This window comes from Cryptomeria japonica, chromosome 7 (genome assembly GCF_030272615.1).
Source record: "Cryptomeria japonica chromosome 7, Sugi_1.0, whole genome shotgun sequence".
NCBI classification, from domain to species: domain Eukaryota; kingdom Viridiplantae; phylum Streptophyta; class Pinopsida; order Cupressales; family Cupressaceae; genus Cryptomeria; species Cryptomeria japonica.
The window spans coordinates 37733198-37754527 of record NC_081411.1 but is presented as its reverse complement, the minus strand read 5'-3'; the positions used below and the strand labels follow the sequence as shown (position 1 = coordinate 37754527).

The 21330-nt window shown below is 36.4% G+C and overlaps 1 protein-coding gene across 2 annotated transcripts; it reads left to right on the top strand.

Annotated features, from left to right (window-relative positions):
• Window positions 1–462: 462 nt before the first annotated feature.
• LOC131056292 (disease resistance protein Roq1-like) lies at window positions 463–20813 on the top strand. 2 transcript variants are annotated; one of them, XM_057990640.2, is made up of 6 exons: window positions 463–1031; window positions 1213–2302; window positions 16716–17045; window positions 17155–19662; window positions 19794–20212; window positions 20437–20813. In XM_057990640.2, exons 1-5 carry the CDS (start codon window positions 502–504, stop codon window positions 20205–20207), a joined length of 4872 nt encoding a protein of 1623 aa, XP_057846623.2. In that variant the 5' UTR covers window positions 463–501; the 3' UTR covers window positions 20208–20212; window positions 20437–20813. The 2 variants fall into 2 exon arrangements, with proteins under 2 accessions (XP_057846623.2, XP_057846624.2); XM_057990641.2 differs by having other exon boundaries at window positions 923–1031; window positions 1218–2302; window positions 20437–20812.
• Window positions 20814–21330: the final 517 nt, after the last annotated feature.

The window sequence follows — 21330 nt, the reverse complement described above, 5'->3', positions numbered from 1 at the left end:
ATATTTACTAGTATGCTAATACTTTTTTAGATAGAAATCCACGACAAAGTCAATAAGTCAAGTCAAGTGGTTATTAATAATACAAATCCACGACAAAGTCAATAAGTCAAGTCAAGTGGTTATTAATAATACAAATTAAATTGAATGGACTGAAAATAAAGATCTCAACGACTTTTACAGGGAATGAACCCCACATGGAAACCCCCATCGCTGTGCTCCGAAAACTCGCTGTTCTTTCTCACTATGTCCAAGCGGCCGACAGTCAGATTTACCCTCCCACTAACGTTGTCCGTTCCTTCCGACTTTAAATCCAACCCAATTTACAGTTCGTACGAGTTCGTCCTATTCCTATTTTCTAAATACATTTTCTTTGTTCTTTCGTGGAAGGAATGAACCTGCCTGAAACAGGGCTATTTTTTACTATATCTATGCTAACTCTGATCCTGTGCAATTGTCCTTTTTATGTCTTTTAACGCGCTATAAGTGTTTGTGCTGTGATCCATGGCGTCGTCTTCTTCATTGCCCAAACTAAAAGATGCTTTCTCGGGAATTGTACCTGAGGGCATTCGGAGAAAAGCTTCTGAATCAACAACATTGTATGATGTCTTCATCAATCACAGAGGCCCGGATTCCAAAGAAAATCTGGCTCTTCCCCTATACACTTCCCTCAAGAACTTAGGAATACCGGCTTTTCTTGACAAGGAAGAGCTTGAACTTGGACAATCCTTTCCTCTTAGCATCAAGACAGCCATCAGCTCAGCTGTAGTTCACATAGCTATCTTTTCCAAAAGATATGCAGAGTCCCCTTGGTGTTTAGCGGAGCTGGTTCTCATGCTGCAGAGTCCAGCTAAGATTATTCCTGTTTTTTATGGGGTGGAACCCTGCACACTGCGCCACATAGAAAATGAAACGTACGCTAAGGCATTCATTGGATACCAACAGAAGTCCAGGCACCTAGACAAGCTTCAGCAGTGGAAGGAAGCCCTCCAGTCCATTTCATTTACCACAGGCTACGAAATTAATGATTCGAAGTAAGTTTTGTTTGTTTCCATTCTTCTTTCGAAATTAATGATTCGAAGTAAGTTTTGTTTGTTTCCATTCTTCTTTATTTCCGTTCTGCTTTGTTTAATGCCATTGCCTTTGTAGATAGAACATGGTTGCATTTACTGACTATATTTTAGTTCTTATGAATTTCAACTTTTCATCTTAAAGTGTAGGTGACCTTGAAAGCATACTATCAGCAGTCCAAAGGGAAGTACAGAGGATAAAGCCTTTGCAAGTTGCCAGATACCCAGTAGCACTTGATAAGCTTGTACAAGATTTTGAAATCCACTGTGGAATGAGTAAACAAGAGGAAGGGAAGGCTAAGTTCATCGGAATCTTCGGAATGGGTGGACTGGGAAAAACAACTCTTGCAAAAGAGTTGTTTAACCGAAACCGTCAGCAATATGATCGAGCTTGTTTTCTATTTGATGTCCGGGAAGCCGCAGCTAGATGCAATTTAGCTGAATTACAAATGAGACTCCTCAAAGATCTCTTCAATGTAAAAGATATCAGCTTTCAAAGTATAGAGGAAGGATCGAACTGTATTTGTAATTCTATAGAAAGAAGCCCTTCTTTGAGTTTCCTAATTGTTTTAGATGATATTGATCATGTGGAACAGTTAGATGCTTTATCAATTAGTCATATGCTAAAAAGGTCTAGCAATAGTCTAGTAATTATTACAACCAGAGATGTAGGGATACTTATAGCCGAGGGAATTAAGGTAGGTTATCATTTAAAAGGAATGGATAAAGATGATGCCAGGCAGCTTTTCAGTTGGCATGCTTTCTCTCAACCTTATCCAACAGCTGGATATGAGGATCTTGTTGACGACTTCTTAGGTGTGTGTGGAGGCTTACCTCTCTCTCTTAAAGTTTTGGGGAGGCATGTTCATGGCCGAGATGATAACTATTGGAGGTCAGAGCTTCATAAACTTGGTAAGACAATGCACCGAGATATTAGAAAAAGCCTCAAAATAAGCTTTGATGCTTTGGAAAGGGAGGAAAAACAAATTTTCATGGACGTGGCATGCTTTTTTGTTAATCAATTAAAGCGTATACCAATAAGAGTGTGGAAGGCGTCAGGGTGGAGTGATCAAAATGGACTACAATCATTAAAAGACAAGTGTCTGGTTGAAGAAATAGAAGATCCTGTGCCCGTATTGAGAATGCATGATCTTTTGCGGGACCTGGGAAGAGAAATGGCCAATGAGCTCAGCCAACCTCCTCGTCTGTGGCGTCCTGAGGATCTTAAAAAATTGGTATGTACTTTCCTCCTCCATATTATGTTGTGTATCAAATTAAAATGATATTGAGAATATTAGCTTCTTAATGAAGGCCCTCAATGAAAAGTAGTTAAAAGTAAAATCGTGAAGTTAAGAAAATAAATTATTAATTGCAAATTATATGTTAAAGATGTATAATTTGTTTTGGTAGCTATCCAAAAAAAAATAAGTTTTTATATTACATGTATTCATTGTAATAGAAAAATGGAATGTAAATGTAATAAAAATGTGAAGTATAAAAAAATATTACATATAATTAGCATGAGTAGAATTTTTAAAAATAACAAAATCTATTTATTAAACAATAAACTTCTTCATGGATACCCCATACCCTACACCTCCCAACACTGGTTGGTTGAAGTTGAAATTTGATGGGTCATCTAGGGGCAACCTAGGTTGGGCAGGAGGGGGTGGAGTGATTAGAGACTCATGTGGAAACTTCATCCTTGCCTATGTGGCAAACCTTGGAATTCACAATTCAAGCATGGCTAAAGTGGCAATTGTTTATCACTGGCTGATCGTGGCCAAGGAAAAGGTGCTCAAACGTATAATTATTGAAGGTGAGTTGAGCAATACCATTATGATGCTAAAAAAGGTGGCTAAATCGGTCCGGAAAGCTAACACTCTTATCACCAAGTATCAAGATCTCCTTCCCTTACTAGAACACATCAAGTTCTGCCATGTGAGATATGAAGGCAACTATGTGGTGGACAAGTTGTTGGGATGGGTGCGTATGTTAATGATTTCAAAATTTGGCTCCACTTGCACGAATACTAATGGAGGCTTGTGCCATGATCTTAAAGGACTCGTTAGTTAATGATGCATAATACCAAAGTTGGCCTTTTGTACTTGCCTTTCTCACCCTTTCAACTCCTTTCTAGTTAAGTTGGTGGAATTTTAAAATTATTGATGGTACTTCCTACCACTGTATTCCTCAAGCTTGTCACTTTCTCAACCTAATTTTCTATTTTGCAAACATGGAAGGTGGTTTTATTTAGATGGAACTTCACAATTGCTCTAGATTTAAGAATAATGAGAAGCTATGGGACAACATGATCAAGGGGAACCTAGATAATTATGTTGAAGGGATGATTGACCATGAACCTAAGCTCTCCTCTAATTTTTTTAATGCTTGGGGCAATGGGAATGTGAAGATTGGTAGTGTTACTTTCGTGGTTTTGGTGGAGACTATTGGAAAAGTGATAGGGTTGGCCCTTGATGGTGTGTCCTTTCCCAAAAAACCCAAAGGGAATTACAAGGACAACTTTGATCGATTTTTCCAATAGGGTGAAGGAGTTTCCAAGCTTCAAAGTGGCTAAAACAGGGAGGATCTCCATAAAATTTGGAAGGATGTGGCTCTGCCCTTAATGAAGTACTTCACCTAGGACGACATAAAAAAAGGTTCTACCTAGCTTTATTCTCCTCTGGTGGAGTCCATTCCATTGTGGCTAGGTCTACCTATTATCCCAATTTGATTGTTGACCTTATTGTTACCCACTCTAATATAGGGGAACATATTATGTCTCACTTTAGCTCCAAAATGCTTTCTAGGAAAAACCTTGCTACAAGGGCCAAATTTAAGGATATTGTTGCAACCAAAATGGATTAGGATGTAGGTGTCTTGTCTAAGATGCAATAGGAAGTGATTAATGAGGTTGTTGATGATTCTGGCTATGAATTTCAATCCTTGGAGGATTTAAACTCCTCAAATACTTCAGGATCAAACTAGTCCCTGTCTAAAATTGGAGGAAACCCTAGCTCTTCGTCCCTAAACCCTCCCTTGCTTGATCACTCCAAATTTTAGGGTATTACTTTGGCTCTAGAAAAAATTGTGAAGAACCTACATGAAGACCTCCAAAGGTAAGAAGAGTTGATAAAATGGCTCTTTGCAGAAATGAATGTGCCCATCAAGAAGATCAATTGACTAGAGGCAGTGCTTGAGCCTGGGGCCGGGGCCAACACTTGGGCAAATGAGTTGGATGAGGAGAGAGTGTGGACAATTACCAATGATCTAATGGGAATTATGGGTAGTGGAAAAATGGTAGATAGAAAGATTGCTGACATGGATTCCAGGATCAAGAATGCAAGGAGTAAGTTTAAGTAGGAAGAGATTAAGAAAACCCAGGAGGCCCTTAAAAAATGAATTGAGGAGGTTAATTGTGCTTGCAGGGATGTGGATAGAAAGCATAATGCCTACATACATGCTATCCATGACAAGATGGAAAGGAGAAAAGCAAAAAAAAGAAGATGCATGGATTCCTTAACCACAAGCTTTTACCCCATCACTTCGATGGTGAAGGCCACCCTTGACTCTGTGATGGTCCCATTTGGTTCTAGGGTTGGATCAAATAAAAATGTATCTTTTTTTGATAAATTTCTTAGTTTTCCATAATTGGTAGGACAATGGTACCCTAGGTAGTAGACCATCACTTTGTGTATGTGCTAAGTAGTTTTTTTTTAGTGGTCTTGGTTCTTTTTTGCGTGCTAGCTTTTAAGTTTAGTTGCTAGTTCTCTATTCACCCTGTTGTTGGCATTATGTGAACAGGCATGAGCCTTATGTGAACCGGCATGAAGACATAATGATATTGTATATTTTCATTGATGTCAATATGGGACATTGTGTGAACCGGCACATGTGACAAGTGAAGAGAGAGGAACCGGCATATGTGTGAACCGGTTTATATGCCAAAGTGAAGCGGCATATTTGTTCAAGGTGAACCGGCATGTAGTTATGGGAACCGGTATGAAGTTATAGGAACTGGCACATGGAAGCACTATATGACTACCAGTTGGTAGGAAGCTTCCACTTCGGGGTTTCCGGTTGGAGTACCTCAAGTTTGTGTGACTCAATTAGTGATCTTTGTCTGATGAGTTAGCAGTATGATGGAGGACGGATCGTGTTGCCACGTAAGTTCTGTGTGCGTGAAGGATCTTGCATAAAGATGACTATTCCTATCTACCTCAGGAATGTGCGAAGTCTGTCAAACGGTGATAATGCGTGATGGGTTATCAGCCGCCATGAAAATGGTGGATAATGGACGATGGAGAATGTCTTGAGATCGATTCAAGATTGTTGCATTTAATGCAGCATGATTCAATTGCTTAACCTAACAGGTTTAGGGTTTAGGGTTTTTGCTACCGACCTATATGTCTCCTATAAGGTCGATGTTGGGTTTCTTTCTGAGGTTGTTGGCAAAAGTTGTGAGTGTGTATCCAAGGAAAGTGATATGTGATTCTTGCCTGACCAAAGGAGAGAAGAGATACCTGCAAAGTGAATGTGCAGAAGGAAAAGAGGAGCCTAAATGGATCTGCACTAGCATTAAGTACTGTTAACAGATCATTGTAATACCTGTTGATCTTTAACCACTTCAATAGTTGTAAAATCCCCTAACAGGGTAGCCTTAATTGGCTTGATTCAAAATCCCTTAAATCGGGTGGTCTTAACCGGCTTGTTTCAAATCCCTTAACTGGGTAACTCGAGGCTAATGAGTTCTAAGAAGCTAGAGAAGCTTAGGAGATCCTTTCAGCTATCGAGTTCTTGAAATCCTCTAACAAGGTGACCCTATTGGGTTTAACCCTTAACCGAGTATCCCTTAACAGGATCGGTTCTTACCAAAACCTATTGTAATGTCCTTAACCAGACAAGGCTCCTAATAGAGTGGACTTCTAAAGAGTTCAAAAAGCAGCTTGTGGGTATTCATCCCCACCATGGTTTTTCCCAGTTGGGTTTCCACGTGAAAATTATGTGTGTCATGTGAAATGCTTCTAACTTGTGATGCTTTGTTTTATCTGTTTAGCACATGAAGGTTCTATGTTTTATGCCTATCTATAAAACATAGTGAACTCATTGTTGTGAAGATCTGATGGTAAAGTTTACTGGTTTATGCATGAGAATATAATGATATTGTAGTATTGAGTTAAGAGGAAAGCTTATTGAGTGACCGGTTCATGACTGATTGAGCCATATTGGATGTTACCGGTTGCACTCTGTTTTACCTGTATTCCTGTTTATCAGTCATTTAGGGTATTTGTTGTCAAACCGGTTTTTGACGATATTTGTGTTTGTATTGATTCACCGCCCCCCCCTCTAAGTACCGGTTTGGTACTAGTGGTTCATCATTGAGTTATCAATTGGTATCAGAGCACTACAGGTCCTCTGTGTTGTAAGCTTAACCGCTTGAGGAAAAGATCCTAGTCTAATGATGAAGAGGGAAGGTCCAAAGTTTAATAGGGAAAATTTTGTTATATGGAAAGACATGGGTGTTCAGCACTGGAGTTATGTTGAAAATGTATATGTTGTTCCTACCGGTACTCTCATCAATGACCAAAAGAGAGAGATACAAGAAAATGGGCAAGTCATGGAAGCCCTCATCAGTAGTCTATCTGACATTGAGTTTATTGATGTTCAGGACAAGGCAAATCCCAAAGAGGTATGGTATGCTCTTGAAAATATCTATGGTGGTGATGAGCATGTAAAACAGGCTAAGGAAGAGAGCTTGAGAGGAAAGTTTGAAGACATGCGGATGGTTGAAGGAGAGACCATTCAGTAGTATGGAATAAGAATCAAAACTGTTGTTGGAGAAATAAAGAGTGCAGGTGGCAAAATAGAAGATTCCACTATGGTAAGTAAAGTCCTGAGATCCCTATTGCCGATCTATGCAATAAGGGTTATTGCTATTCATGAGCTGAGATCAATAGACAAGTCTAAGGTGTCCTTGGACTCCATAGCCAAGTTGACAGCTTATGAGCTGAATAGTTTTGATGGTAGTGTTCAAAAGACAAAATCAACTTTTAAAGCTTCTACTATACTATCCAGAAAAGGAAAAGAGGCTAGCACTAGTCGGGAACCTAATCAAAATAGAGAAATGAAGGATGAAGTGTTTCTGATGGAATTTGAAGCTCTTCTTGCCAGGAGATTTCCAAAATGGACTGGTAAATACAAAGGTAAGCTTCCTTTGAAGTGTTTCTCTTGTAACTGGATAGGACATATTGCTATGAACTATCCTAATAGTGACAACAAGGATAAACCGGAAAGGCTCAAGAAATTCAAAGGAGGAAACCGGAGAAATTGTTTTGTGGCAGTTGATGAAGGTGTCACAGATGAGGAATCAGAAGATGAAGAGAATGAAGACATTGTGTTTGTTGCTGTAAAGGAAGATGTAGTAGACAAAAAGGCTCTTGTCTCTCGGTTTGATGATTCCAATGAATGGATCATTGACAGTGGTTGCTCTCACCATATGACTGGTGACCAGAGCAAGTTTCTATCCTTAGAGGAGTATGATGGTGGTGTGGTTTGCTTTGGCAGTGATGCACCATGCATAGTCAAAGGAAGAGGGTCCATCTCTTTGAATGGAAAGAGTAGTGTTGACAATGTGTACTGGGTTGATGGTCTCAGACACAACCTTCTAAGTGTTGCCTAGCTAAATGACAATGGTCTCACTCTGCAATTCGAGAATGGAGTTTGTAGAATCAAAGGTAAAGATGGTAAATTGGTAGCCACCGGCATGTAGACTAAAGGTATCCTATTTCATCTGAATGCAAATATAAGTACATGTCTTATGGCTAAGCTTGATGATAGTTGGATATGGATAGGAGATTCTACAATGTGAACTTTGATAACATTGTGAAGGCTAGTAAGATCAAGGCAGTTAGAGGGTTGTCGGTGCTGAGAAAACCAGATAATACCTTGTGTAGAGAATGTCAATTGGGGAAAATGTCTTCCTCAACCTTTAAATGTAAATCTTTCACTGCTAACAACTTGCTTGATCTTGTGCATACTGATTTATGTGGTCCTATGAAAACTAGAAGTGTGCAGGGTGATAGGTACTTCATGATTCTCACTGATGACTGCTCAAGAATGACGTGGGTCACATTCTTGAAAGACAAGTCTGAAGATTTTGGGAAATTCAAAGCTTTTAGAGCATTAGTGGAGAAGGAAAGCGGTAAAAGGATCAAATGTCTTAGAACTGATCAAGGAGGGGAATTCACTTCCAGTGAATTCAACAAGTATTGTGAAGAATTTGGCATCAAGAGACATCTGTCTACCCCTCGGACTCCATAGCAGAATGGCCTAGTAGAGAGGAATAACTGGACTATGGTTGAAGCAGCTAGAACCATGTTGATCCAAGGAAAGGTTGCACACACCTTTTGGAGAGAAGCGGTGAGCACTACAGTCTACACTATGAACCGGGTACTCATCAAAAAGGGAAAGGACAAAACTCATTATGAGTATTGGACCGGTAAGACACCTATGGTTAACTACTTTAAGGTATTTGGTAGCAAATGTTACATCAAGAGGAGTGAACATCAGGGCGAATTTGAAGCTAAATGTGATGAAGGAATATTTCTAGCATATTCCACCAAGAGTAAAGCTTTCAAGTGCTACAACTATAGGACTCAGAGAATTATGGAAAGCATCAATGTAAGAGTTGATGAATCCTTTGAGAAGACTGAGGAAACTAATAGTGAGCAAGTTGTAAATGAACTAGTTGCAACCTTCTGGGAACCGGTTGTCAGTCAATCGAGTACTAGTAATAGTGTTCCTGAACCGGCGAATACTGAAAAGCAAGAAGAACTAGTTAAGACCATTCCTCGGTATTTCAAGTTGAATCATGATCCCAAGCAGATCATAGGTGATAAGGATGCAAGAATCCTTACCAGAAGAAAGATCAGAGAAAACTCATGTATGATCTCTGAATTTGAGCCTAAGTCATTCAAAGAGGCTCATAAAGATGAAGATTGGATCAAGGCAATGGAAGAAGAACTTGACCAGATAGAGAAAAATGGTACATGGTCCTTGGTACCTAGACTAGAGCATAAAAATGTCATTGGCACCAAATGGGTGTTCAGAAATAAGTTGAATGAGGATGGCATAGTGATTAGGAATAAAGCCAGACTGGTATGCAAAGGATATGCTCAAGAAGAAGGTGAAGACTATGGGGAAACCTTTGCTCCTATAGCCAGATTGGAAGGAGTTTGTATTCTTCTTGCATATGCAGCTTTTAAGAGATTCAAGGTATATCAAATGGATGTAAAATCTGCATTCCTAAATGGTGTACTTGAAGAGGAGGTGTATATTGAGCAACCAGATGGGTTTACCCTATCTGACGACAGTGACATGGTATGTAGGCTACATAAAGCATTATATGGTTTAAAGCAAACACCTAGGGCATGGTATGAGCGCCTACATTCCCATCTTGTGAAGATTGGATTTGAGAGAACAAGTGAAGATAGCAATATCTACTTGAAGTCTAAAGGAGATCAGATGCTGACCTGTGAAGTTTTTGTTGATGACATCATCTTTGGTGAAGATGACAAGATGAGTCATGAGTTTGCTGATGAGATGAAGAAAGAGTTTGAGATGTCACTCATAGGGGAGATTAAGTTGTTCATTGGACTGCAGATCCAGTAGATGAAAGATGGAATCTTCATCACTCAGTCCAAATATGTCAAAGAGGTGTTGAAGACTTTTGGAATGGAAGATAGCAAACCGGTTGGTACACCGATGGTGACCGATTGCAAATTGACAAAGGAGGATGATTCCGCACTGGTTGATGAGAAGGAATACCGATCAATGATTGGTAAGTTTCATTATGTAGTGCATAGCATACCGGATATTGCACATGCAGTTGGCATCACTACAAGGTTCCAAAAGAGTCTAAGAGAATCTCACTTGAGTGTAGTCAAGTGGATTCTTAGGTATCTGAAGGGAACAGTTGACTATGGATTGTGGTACCCATACAACAATAATTTCAATCTGAAAGTATTCACAGATGTTGACTGGGCCGGTAATGTGGATGACCAGAAGAGCACAACCAGTGGTGCATTCTTTCTCGGTGATAGACTGGTCTCATGGATGAGTAAAAAGTAGAGTTGCATCTCTCAGTCTACAGCAGAAGTGGAGTATGTTGGAGCTTTCATGAACTGCACTCAAACAAACTGGATGAAGCATGTACTGGAAGGCTTCAAGATCCCTGTATCTGAACTGGTAAGTATATTCTGTGATAACACAAGTGCTACCAATATATCAAAGAATCCGGTTTTACATTCTACAACCAAGCATTTTGAGCTTAAGTATCATTTCTTGAGGGAAAAGGTTCAGAATAAAGAGATTGCTCTGGAGCATGTGTCCAGTAAGGAGTAGTTAGCAGACATATTCAACAAGCCTCTCCCAAAGACAACATTTGTGCATTTGAGAGGTGAATTAGGGGTATTGCCCCTTTAGGAGGTGAACTAAAAGTGATTGTTCCACATCAGTCAGGTACTGGAAAGACAAAGTTTTGGTTGATTGGTGTGTTGAAGGATGCTACTCCTCAGGGGGAGCAGCATGATGAAACAATGATGACTCTACCTCCACTTTGGCATTGTTGTCAAAGGGGGAGAAGGAGTGAAGCAAATATTTGCAGCAAATGGGGAGAAGATGTGAAGCAAAGAAGATATCTTTTGTATATTGCCATCAATGCCAAAGGGGGAGATTGTTGGCATTATGTGAACTGGCATGAGCCTTATGTGAACCGACATGAAGACATAATGATATTGTATGTTGTCATTGATGTCAATATGGGACATTGTGTGAACCAGCACATGTGACAAGTGAAGAGAGAGGAACCGACATATGTGTGAACCAATTTATATGCTAAAGTGAAGCGACATATTTGTTCAAGGTGAATCGGCATGTAGTTATGGGAGCCGGTATGAAGTTATGGGAACCGGCAAATGGAAGCACTGTATGACTACCTGTTGGTAGGCAGCTTCCACTTCGGGGTTTCTGGTTGGAGTACCTCAAGTCTGTGTGACTCAATCAGTGATCTTTGTGTGATGAGCTAGTAGTATGGTGGAGGATAGATCATGTTGCCACATAAGCTCTATGTGCGTGAAGGATCTTGCATGAAGATGACTATTCCTATCTACCTCGGGAATGTGTGAAGTCTATCAAATGGTGATAACGCGTGATGGGTTATTAGCCACCATGAAAATGGTGGATAGTGGACGATGGAGAATGTCTTGAGATCAATTCAAGATTGTTGCATTTAATGCAGCATGATTCAATGGTCAGGATCGAACCGTTTGAATTGCTTAACCTAACAGGTTTAGGGTTTAAGGTTTTTTCTACTGACCTGTATGTCTCCTATAAGGTCGATGTTGGGTTTCTTTCTGAGGTTGTTGGCAAAAGTTGTGAGTGTGTATCCAAGGAAAGTGATATGTGATTCTTGCCAGACCAAAGGAGAGAAGAGATACCTGCAAAGTGAATGTGCAGAAGGAAAAGAGGAGCCTAAACGGATCTGCATTAGCAGTAAGTGTTGTTAATAGATCATTGTAATACCTGTTGATCTCTAACCACTTCAATAGTTGTAAAATCCCCTAACAGGGTAGCCTTAACTGGCTTGATTCAAAATCCCTTAAATCGAGTGGTCTTAATCGGATTGTTTCAAATCCCTTAACCGGGTAACTCGAGGCTAATGAGTTCTGCGAAGCTAGAGAAGCTTAGGAGATCCTTTTAGCTATTGAGTTCTTGAAATCCTCTAACAAGGTGACCCTACTGGGTATCCCTTAACAGGATTGGTTCTTACCAGAACCTATTGTAATGTCCTTAACCGGACAAGGCTCCTAACAGAGTGGACTTCTAAAGAGTTCAAAAAGCAGCTTGTGGGTATTCATCCCCACCATGGGTTTTCCCAGTTGGGTTTCCACGTGAAAATTATGTGTGTCATGTGAAATGCTTCTGTCTTGTGATGCTTTTTTTTTATCTGTTCAACACATGAAGGTTCTATGTTTTATGCCTATCTATAAAACATAGTGAACTCATTGTTGTGAAGATCTGATGGTAAAGTTTACTGGTTTATGCATGAGAATATAATGATACTGTAGTATTGAGTTAAGAGGAAAGCTTATTGAGTGACCAGTTCATGACTGATTGAGCCATACTGGATGTTACCAGTTGCACTCTATTTTACCTGTATTCTTGTTTATCAGTCATTTGGGGTATTTGCTGTCAAACCAGTTTTTGACGATATTTGTGTTTGTACTGATTCACCCCCCCCACTCTCAGTACCGGTTTGGTACTAGTAGTTCATCATTTAGTTATTACCTACTAGGTTTTTGTTGTGTTTTTATGGGGGTCTTTTTGCTAGTTACACATCCCTCATGCACTCTTGGTGTCGCTTTGCGGTTATGTAATGGTACAGGCCTATCCCACTTTTATTAATCAAAACAATAAACATATCCATTCTCATTCTTGATGAAAAATCTTGAAGTTACAAAAATATTTTTGGGAATAGTTCTGGTTAAAATTTTAGCTATTTGTATAGATGCAGGACAAAATTACTATTCCATTTGTCCATTTTTTACCAAATCTCAAATGAAAAGATCTCATATCTCTATTTTTTTATATATAACATGAAACATAGAGTTCTTGGTCATTGCAATGGTACTATTGCATCATGTTGTAAATTATAATTAGGTGTTTTTGTAGTAGATGTAAATTATCTAAAATCATTTTAATCCACATGGCTTGATAAATTTCTATTAAAAAAATAATTATACTTTATCTAAAGAAATGGCCACAATTATGTTCTTTTTACTAGTTCAATAAATAATTGTAGATCCATGTGTGAAAATATAAGCAGATGTTGATTTTCTATCATCTTCTCAATAAATCCAATCACAACCCATATAATCAACTAGTTAATATATTTTTATGAAAAAACAAGTGATGTCACAAATTTCTATGCTACAAATATACTTTAATAGTATTTGGCAACACACCAATGAGACTCGTGCATCTTTTATGAAGTCAGAGATGGGGCTCATTATATCTAGTATTGGTTGTAGTGAGGCACGTGAGACTTCTAACAAAATTTATTTGAAAATTTTGCATCCACCATCAAGTGTGCATCTTCCTTTATTAACTACTCACCAAGTGCTAAGGGAGTTGTAACTATGATGTCTATCATCATTCTTAATTTATTTAATAAATTTATTACATACTAGCATAAGAAATTTATATAACTTCTAGTTGTTGTTGTACTTTTACACTAAGAAAATAATGCACAAGCCCCAATTAAATAAGATCCAAGCAAATTTTTATTTCAATTTTACCTAAAATCTATCTATTAACATTTTTCTATTATATATGTATAAATAAGATCAAAAGCATAGAGAGAAATAGTAAAAAAAAAATCAGCATGTTTGATGTAAAATATTGTCTTTGAGTGGCTTTAGTGGAAACATTTCTTTATGAAATAACTTCCAATTCTTGTATACCAACACATGGAAGGCTTAGTTCAACCCATAGAGAGATTTCTTCAATTTGTAACAAATTGTTGTTTGACCAAAGTTGCATACCTTATGTATTGTTCCATAGAAACTTCTTCATCTTTATGATAGTTAAGGATAATTCTACATCCATTTGAATATAAGAAATATGCATTATGCAACAACAAATAGCATTCTCTTAATGATATTAAATATTGCAAATAAAGAAAAGATTTCTAAATATCTATTCTAAGTATTTCTATGAATCTCTTAGCAACTAACTTTCCCTTATGTTGTCTCACCAAACCATCAACTTGATATTTCATCTAATAAAACCATTTGACACTAATTCTTATTAATTATTTTTTTCAATTACTTCCATCTCTTGATTTAGAATATTAATCTGTTCTTTATTAACATCAAACCATACTTTCTCCTTATAGATTCTTCATACATAGAGGGCTCAATTTGAATTTGATTAAAGAAAACAAAGTTAATAGCCTGGTTCATATTCACACTCTTGTGAAAAAACTTACTCAAACTATTTTTATTTCTTAAAGATCTTGGACTTTCTATTGGACTTGAATTGTCACATGAATCTGTGTCATTAGGAGAACATGGCTAACTTGAACTTCAAGAAATAAAACTTGATCGTGTGGAAAAATGATGAACATTGTCATCTATTGCATCCATTATTTGTAGTATTTTTACTAAAAACCACCTTGTCATTGTCATACTATCCCTCCATAAAAAACGACACCCAATTTGTAATTCATTCCTTTGTTTCAAAATCATAAAAATTATACCCTTTAGTTGCATCGAAGTTTTTTAACTTCTAGATGAGAATATGTACATCTGTTCATAAACTAAATACATGGAAATGATTGTTAAAAGTCTAATGACCACTAAAGTTTTTCTTTGAAATGATGATTGATAATAATTTTACAAGGATTTGATTTAAGATATATATTATTGTCGCTACTAATTCTTCCTATAAAAAAATTGTGATATTTTATTACAACATACTTTGTGCCATTTTTAATATAAGACAATTATTTATTTCTACAATATTGTTTTAGGAGTATCAGCTAAAGTAAGTTCTCTCTTGATGTTATAATTTTTAAAAGATATAGAGAGATCTTTTGAAATGGATTCTTCCTATATCTATATTCAAAATTTTGAGATAACATTCATTTTTATTTTTAGTCATGGCTTTGAAATTCTTGATGCATTCAAGAGATTTGATTTTCTCTTAATAAAAAAAAAATCACCTATAAAAATATTCTTACCCAATGATTACTCCTTAATATCACAAAGAATGTTGGTACGCATAAACACAAGATTTTGTCCTCCACAATTTATTTATTAGAAAACTATCTTGGTGTTGCTTACCAATTGCATTCTTGATCAAACTTATTTTGTCTAGACTATTGAAAGTCCTCTTACCATATAATTATCGTGAAACAAATTTTATTGTTGAAGATTGTCAGATCATAAATCATATTTGGTTCCTTTGAGGGCATACATTTTAGTAAAAAATAATTTGAGAGAAATTAACCCATTCTCTATCATTGAAGTCGTGACTAAAAGATGTTAATTAGCATATTTATAAAATTTATTGAAATAATTAGATTTAAACTTAACTATTTTACTCCTAGAAGCTATCCAACACTTAAAATACCATATTATAGTATTGGGCACAAAATTTATCATGAATATAAGTAGTTTCTCTTCACATAGCCTTTACAATGATAATATATTTTTCTATTGCATCAATCTCTTTATCATCACTAAAGTTAACTTCAATTCTTTAAATTTTATCTAATCAAAAAAATAGATTTATTTATCATCTAGTTTGAATAGTGGTTATGTGCAAACCATACATATTTATTTTTCTCCTTTTCGAAAATGCATGTGAAGAATGTGAAGTATTTCACGTTGTTAAAAGAATCTTCAATATGATTGGCTCAACTTATTCAAGTTAGATTTCATCATTCTACACTAAAACTTAGTGTCCACAATGATCATAATACCTATAGTAGACACTTTTGAGATCCCTACAACTTTCTTCTCTTCACTTATTATTTTTACAATCATGCCCTCTTCCATTAGAAAGTCTCTCTTGAAATTTATTTGAGGTAGAGTAGTATATTTTTCTTCAATATATAGAGTAGACTAGAAAGAGTGTACTAGACTCTATAAAATGTTGCATATACTATTGATAGAATTTCAGATTTTTTATTTTATTACAATTTATTGCATTTTTCATTAGTTTACAATAAATTGAGCCCTTTAGATAAAATTTTGAATAGAATACTTTTTTTATCTATAAAATTTTAAAATCTTTTTCTAAAAGTTTGAAGTTGTACCAATCTAATATTAGATCAAGGCTATTCAATTTGCAAAGCCTTCCATGTACCATATGATTTTCTCATGCTAGAAATATGAAAAAAAGTTGAAATATCTATTTTACATTGAATAGTGACAAATTGATTGTCCTTCCCATTGTCATGTTTCAGCCAAGTTTTTTTATTTTCTATCAAAGCATTTAAAGTATTTTGATTTGTAGGTTTAGTTTATCTTACTTACGGCAATTCTTATAGATTGTGGGACAAGACTAGAGTCTTCATTTTGATGTTTCAATATTCAAAGTTTTCTCTTATAATGGTGGAAGCTATAATGATAAGTTGCTACCATTGAACATTTGATAATGATTTGAAGATAACTATAATCTGTATTTATCATTTGTACAATAAAATTTTTACAATCTTCTTTGATACCAATTAAAAAAATGAATAACAAAAATTGAATAATATGGTTTAAAAAATACTGTTAACACAAAATTACAGATTTGAAAATAAATTATTAAAAATTATACACACATACCAAATCTCTCATTCTGTGTTTTCTTAAGATATTAATACACATATATAATTTCTTTTGATACTGCAGACTACAGCTTAAAATTGCACAAATTTCTACATTACATGCAACCACCGCAAACGGAGAGAAAACGTGCAAATCTAATAAAAAGATTAAATGCAGTTTTAATGAATACAATAAATAAAAGCTGTCCCTAGGACAAACAAACATCTTCACTTATAATACACAGGCTGAGTCCCTTCTGTGAATGCAGGAATCAAAAGGATTTGAAAACATCTTCGCTCAAACCAATGGAAGGTGTTTTCATTCTATTTTTGACATGTCCCTGAATTATGAAGTTAAATTCTTTCTAGGGAAATTGGATGACAATGCAGAAACGTCATCGTGTTTGTTATGGCTTCACCTTCGGTACTCAACTATATATTCTGAACCATATGCCTTCAATTTAAATAGTTTAAGGCATCCACATGACAAGAGCTCCAGTGTTCAGCCAACAATTCCTCCATGGGTGCCGCTGAAAAATATACAATGTTTAACAATCAGCAATGGATATTTCAAAAGATTGTGGCAGCAAGATGCAGAGGTATTCTACCATATTCCATACAAAATTAAGTCTCCTTCATTATGGTATGGTTGATTCCCAATTATGCCTACCATTCCAAAGTCTAACACAAAATTGTTTTGAGTTTCAGGCTCCCTCTGAAATAAAAGAGCTGGAGATTGACGGAACTTTTATAGAAGAGTATCCAGATTACTTAGGAATATTGACTAATGTGGAAAAGGGAGTCAACGAGGGGCAACATATGTCAAAAATGAAGTCATTGATAGTAAAGACACGTAGAAAACTTTCAAAATCCCTCTCGAAGAATTCTCACAGAAAGTCTTCCACTGTTAAGGCTCCATTGAGCTTTATTGAAAATCTAGCAATTAAAGAACAAGAAAACATAGAAAGAATTGAAATTAACGGAAATTATTGTCCATGCCTTCAATCGTTGGAACTTTCTTCCGTTGGAAATCTTATTGAAGTGCAGTTTACAAGAGTTGAAACATTAAATTGTTTTAATATTAGCAATTGTCAATATCTGAAATCCTTGTCAGTGACTTCTGATCTTACAAAGCTTGAGGAATTGAGCATTAGTAAATGCCCTATGCTTGAGGAGCCAAATCTTGGCAATTTGAGCTGCCTGAAAAAGATAAGAATCACAAAATGTGATATGAATATTGTGCCAGGAATATCCAGTTTCAAGATGCTTGTAGAATTGAATGTTCATGGATGTCCAAAGCTTCGCGAGCTATCTCTTGAACATCTGAGCTGCCTGGAAAAAATTATAGTTGAGTGCTGTGATCGTTTGCAAAATGTGGCAGGACTGTCTCATCTTCTAAAGCTTGTAGAAGTTAGTATTTCTTTGTGTTGGACGCTTCAGCTTGAATTGTGTCTGGCGGATTTGAAGAGTCTCAAGAGGATAACAGTTGATAGTTCTGTCAAGGTGAAAGTTTTTGACCTGATCGGTTGTAGAAGTCTGCATACATTATCAGGAATATCACTCGAAATGATTCGAGTGTTAAACATTTGTGGCTGTCCAGAGCTTAAGAATTTGCCAGTTATTTGTGGTCCAAGTTGCCTGGAGTTGATTATAATTAATGAATGTGGACAACTCAATAACCTCAAGTTGACTGACTGTAAAAATTTAAAGAGAGTAGCCGGTAATTTTGATCTTCAAGGATTATCCATATCAGATTGCCCAATGCTTCAAGAGCTGCCATCTTTTGGGCGTGTAAATCACCTTGAGGAAATTAGCATTGTCCAGTGCGGGAGCCTCCAAAACATGACTTTACCAATGACTCTTAAGCGTCTTGAGTTAAATGCTTGCGGAGAACTCAAAACACTGTTGGGAATTTCTGGTCTTACAAAACTTGAAGAGTTAAATATAAAACGTTGCTCCCAGCTTCGGCTTGAATGGAACTTTTCTAGCTGTAACTTCCTGAAAAGTATTACCATTGTTGAATGTTGCAATGTGTACCACATTAGTCTGCCAGCTACACTCAACGAACTCACAGTGCAGCGGTGCATAGAATTCCAAATGATCGCAGCAACAGTCAGTCTTCCTAAGCTTACTTATCTGTATATCAGTGACTGTGAGAAGCTTGAGATGTTACCGGATCTTGCGGGACTCAGCTACTTGACCATTGATTCTTGTCAGAAACTGCACAACATATCATTACCAACGACACTCATCAAAATCACACTCCAACGGTGCAGCAAATTGCAGAAGGTAGCAGGAATGGCCGATCTTACAAAGCTTGCAGAATTGAACATTAGTGAGTGTCCGGAGATTGAGTTGCCAGCTTTTTGTGGTCTAAGTTGCCTGGAAAGGATCACAATTGATGGGTGCAAGAAATTCAATTATCTTCACCTGTTTGATTGTGCGATTTTGAAAGCAGTTAGGGGTAACTTTGATCTGGGCCATCTGTCACAGTTGCGGATATCAGATTGTCCAGAGCTTGAAGAGCTACCTTGTTTGGCACGTCTAACTAGCCTCGAGGAGATTCACATATTCAGGTGTGGCAAACTGCACAAAGTAACTTTGCCAAGAACTCTGAAGAATCTTCAGTTGAATTCATGTAAAGAGCTGAAAAGAGTGTCAGAAATATCCGGTCTCGCGAGTTTGAAAGACCTGATTATTTCTAACTGTGGGCATCTTGAGCTTGATTTGCGTCTCGAGGATATGGACTCTCTCCAGACTATAATATTTGATTGTTGTGCGAAGATCAAGTCATTTCTGTTGAACAATTGTCAAAATCTGAAAAGAGTGTCGGGTAACTTTGATGTGGACTCGATTTCGATCTGTGGTTGTCATGAGCTTGAGGAGTTGTCAATAAGTGATTGTCCGGGACTGAGCTGCGTGGAGAAGATTTATATTGAATCATGTGATAAGCTGCAAAACATAAAATTGCCAACGACACTCATCGAACTCAAAATACAGTTGTGCAGAGAATTGCAACGAGTTGCCATTAGTGCATTTCCAGAGGTTGGGAGGTTGTCAGTTCTTGCCAGACTGAGCTGTCTGAAGAGCATTACCATTGACTCTTGTGAAAAGCTGGAGAACATAGAAGGTGTTCAAGACTTGCAGGCATTGGAAGTAATCCAGCTTCTATATTGCAGCTACGCAGCAATAAATGATTGCATTCCCAAGTTGAAGGTATCGATTGCAACTGTCCTTTTAACATGTAATCATATTTCTCTTATTAAGTGTATGGGTTTTTGAGTTCACAGTTTTATTGTCACTATAAATTTCTTTATCTGAGCTAAGGGTTTGCTTTTTCAATCCAGCGAATGCCGTCAGCCTTTATTCAAGTAGTTGGAAGAGCAGCGGAGGGGGCGGACTCAAATTTGAACCCTTCTTTGATATCCGAGGCTTATCTTTACCAGTCAGACATTTGGCATTCAATGAGTGCAATCATCATATGCAGTGTGGTTGTGGTCGACGTCAATAACTCTGTTCCAGGTCACACCATAAATGAATCCCTCGAAGATTCTACGTGGAAATTTAACTTGAGACAAGGAGAATGGATAATTACCACGATAATTACCCACCAGAATTATAGATTACTTTACAAGCAATTTGATAACCTTAGTAAACAAGGAATTATGAAGAAGTGGTGCGCCTGGGGCGTGAATAAATGTGAAGATTGGAGAATCTGCAATGCTTTAACAACAATTATTGATGAGCTACATCAGAAATAATTTTGGTAAGTCAACACAAGTTTGTTGGGATTAAGATGTTTCAATTTCAAATCTTTATATTGATAGTTAATGTAATCAATTATTTTGGTACATATTGATTTATTTTTAAGAGGTTGGAACTAAAAAATTGATTTACTTTTATGAGATTGGAATTAGAAAATTATTAAAAACTGATTTGATAATTTTTTTATAAAGATTTGAGAGTCAAGATTTGTGGTTTTTATTTTAGAACAAAAAAAAATGGATAATCATTTCTTGGAGGCTAAGTTAAGGAAGGATTTGCTTTCCTTGGAGATTTATGCTCAAGAAAGAAGATTCTTTTATTGAAATAAAAAAAAAATGATGTTTTTAGAACCATTTATGAAAATGATTTCTTCAACTTTTTTGCTTTATTGAAGATGGAGGTTGTTGTCTTTGGCACCTAACTTGTAAAGCATTATATGCTTGAGTTGTATTTCATTGTAGAAGGATGAAAGGATGATTTTTACAGAGCTATTGTTATATTATCTGTGTTTCTCTTTGGAAGAGAAATATATAGTCTCCATGTTAAGATTATGACTCTACAAGTGTATTGTAACTTATTTGTTGCAAATTAATACATTGGTTCGATACTTTGGACAGTGGGGTTTTTTACCTGAAAAGGTTTTCCCCACATATATTGGCGTTTCTTTTCTTCTATCTAATTTCTCTTTCTTTCATGTTTTAAAGTATTATTATATGTGTTGTTATGCTACTAAAATTTATATAGATCTGTGAACTGAATTATCTTTCCTCAAAGAGTTAATGCAATAGAAAATTAACGATGTTCTTTTTTCTTTAAAAGCATAGTAGTATGTTCTTGTATTGTGGTAATAAATAGATAATTAAAAGAAACAAATTATACAAAAGGTTCATAATGTTTCTTAGAGGTCTTTCTAGGACATCCCTTTTCCTTTCAACTTTCATGTTGGTCTATTAGAAAAATCATATTTATTTTTCTTAATTAAGGAGATAACAAATTTTGTTTAACATTTAACTTTATAGGTAGTTACCTTTATTTCTTGTTACTTCAATGTTTTGGTTTTAAATATTAATATTAGTTTTTCTAATTTTATGATTTTGATTGAGTCATTTCTATTGTAAT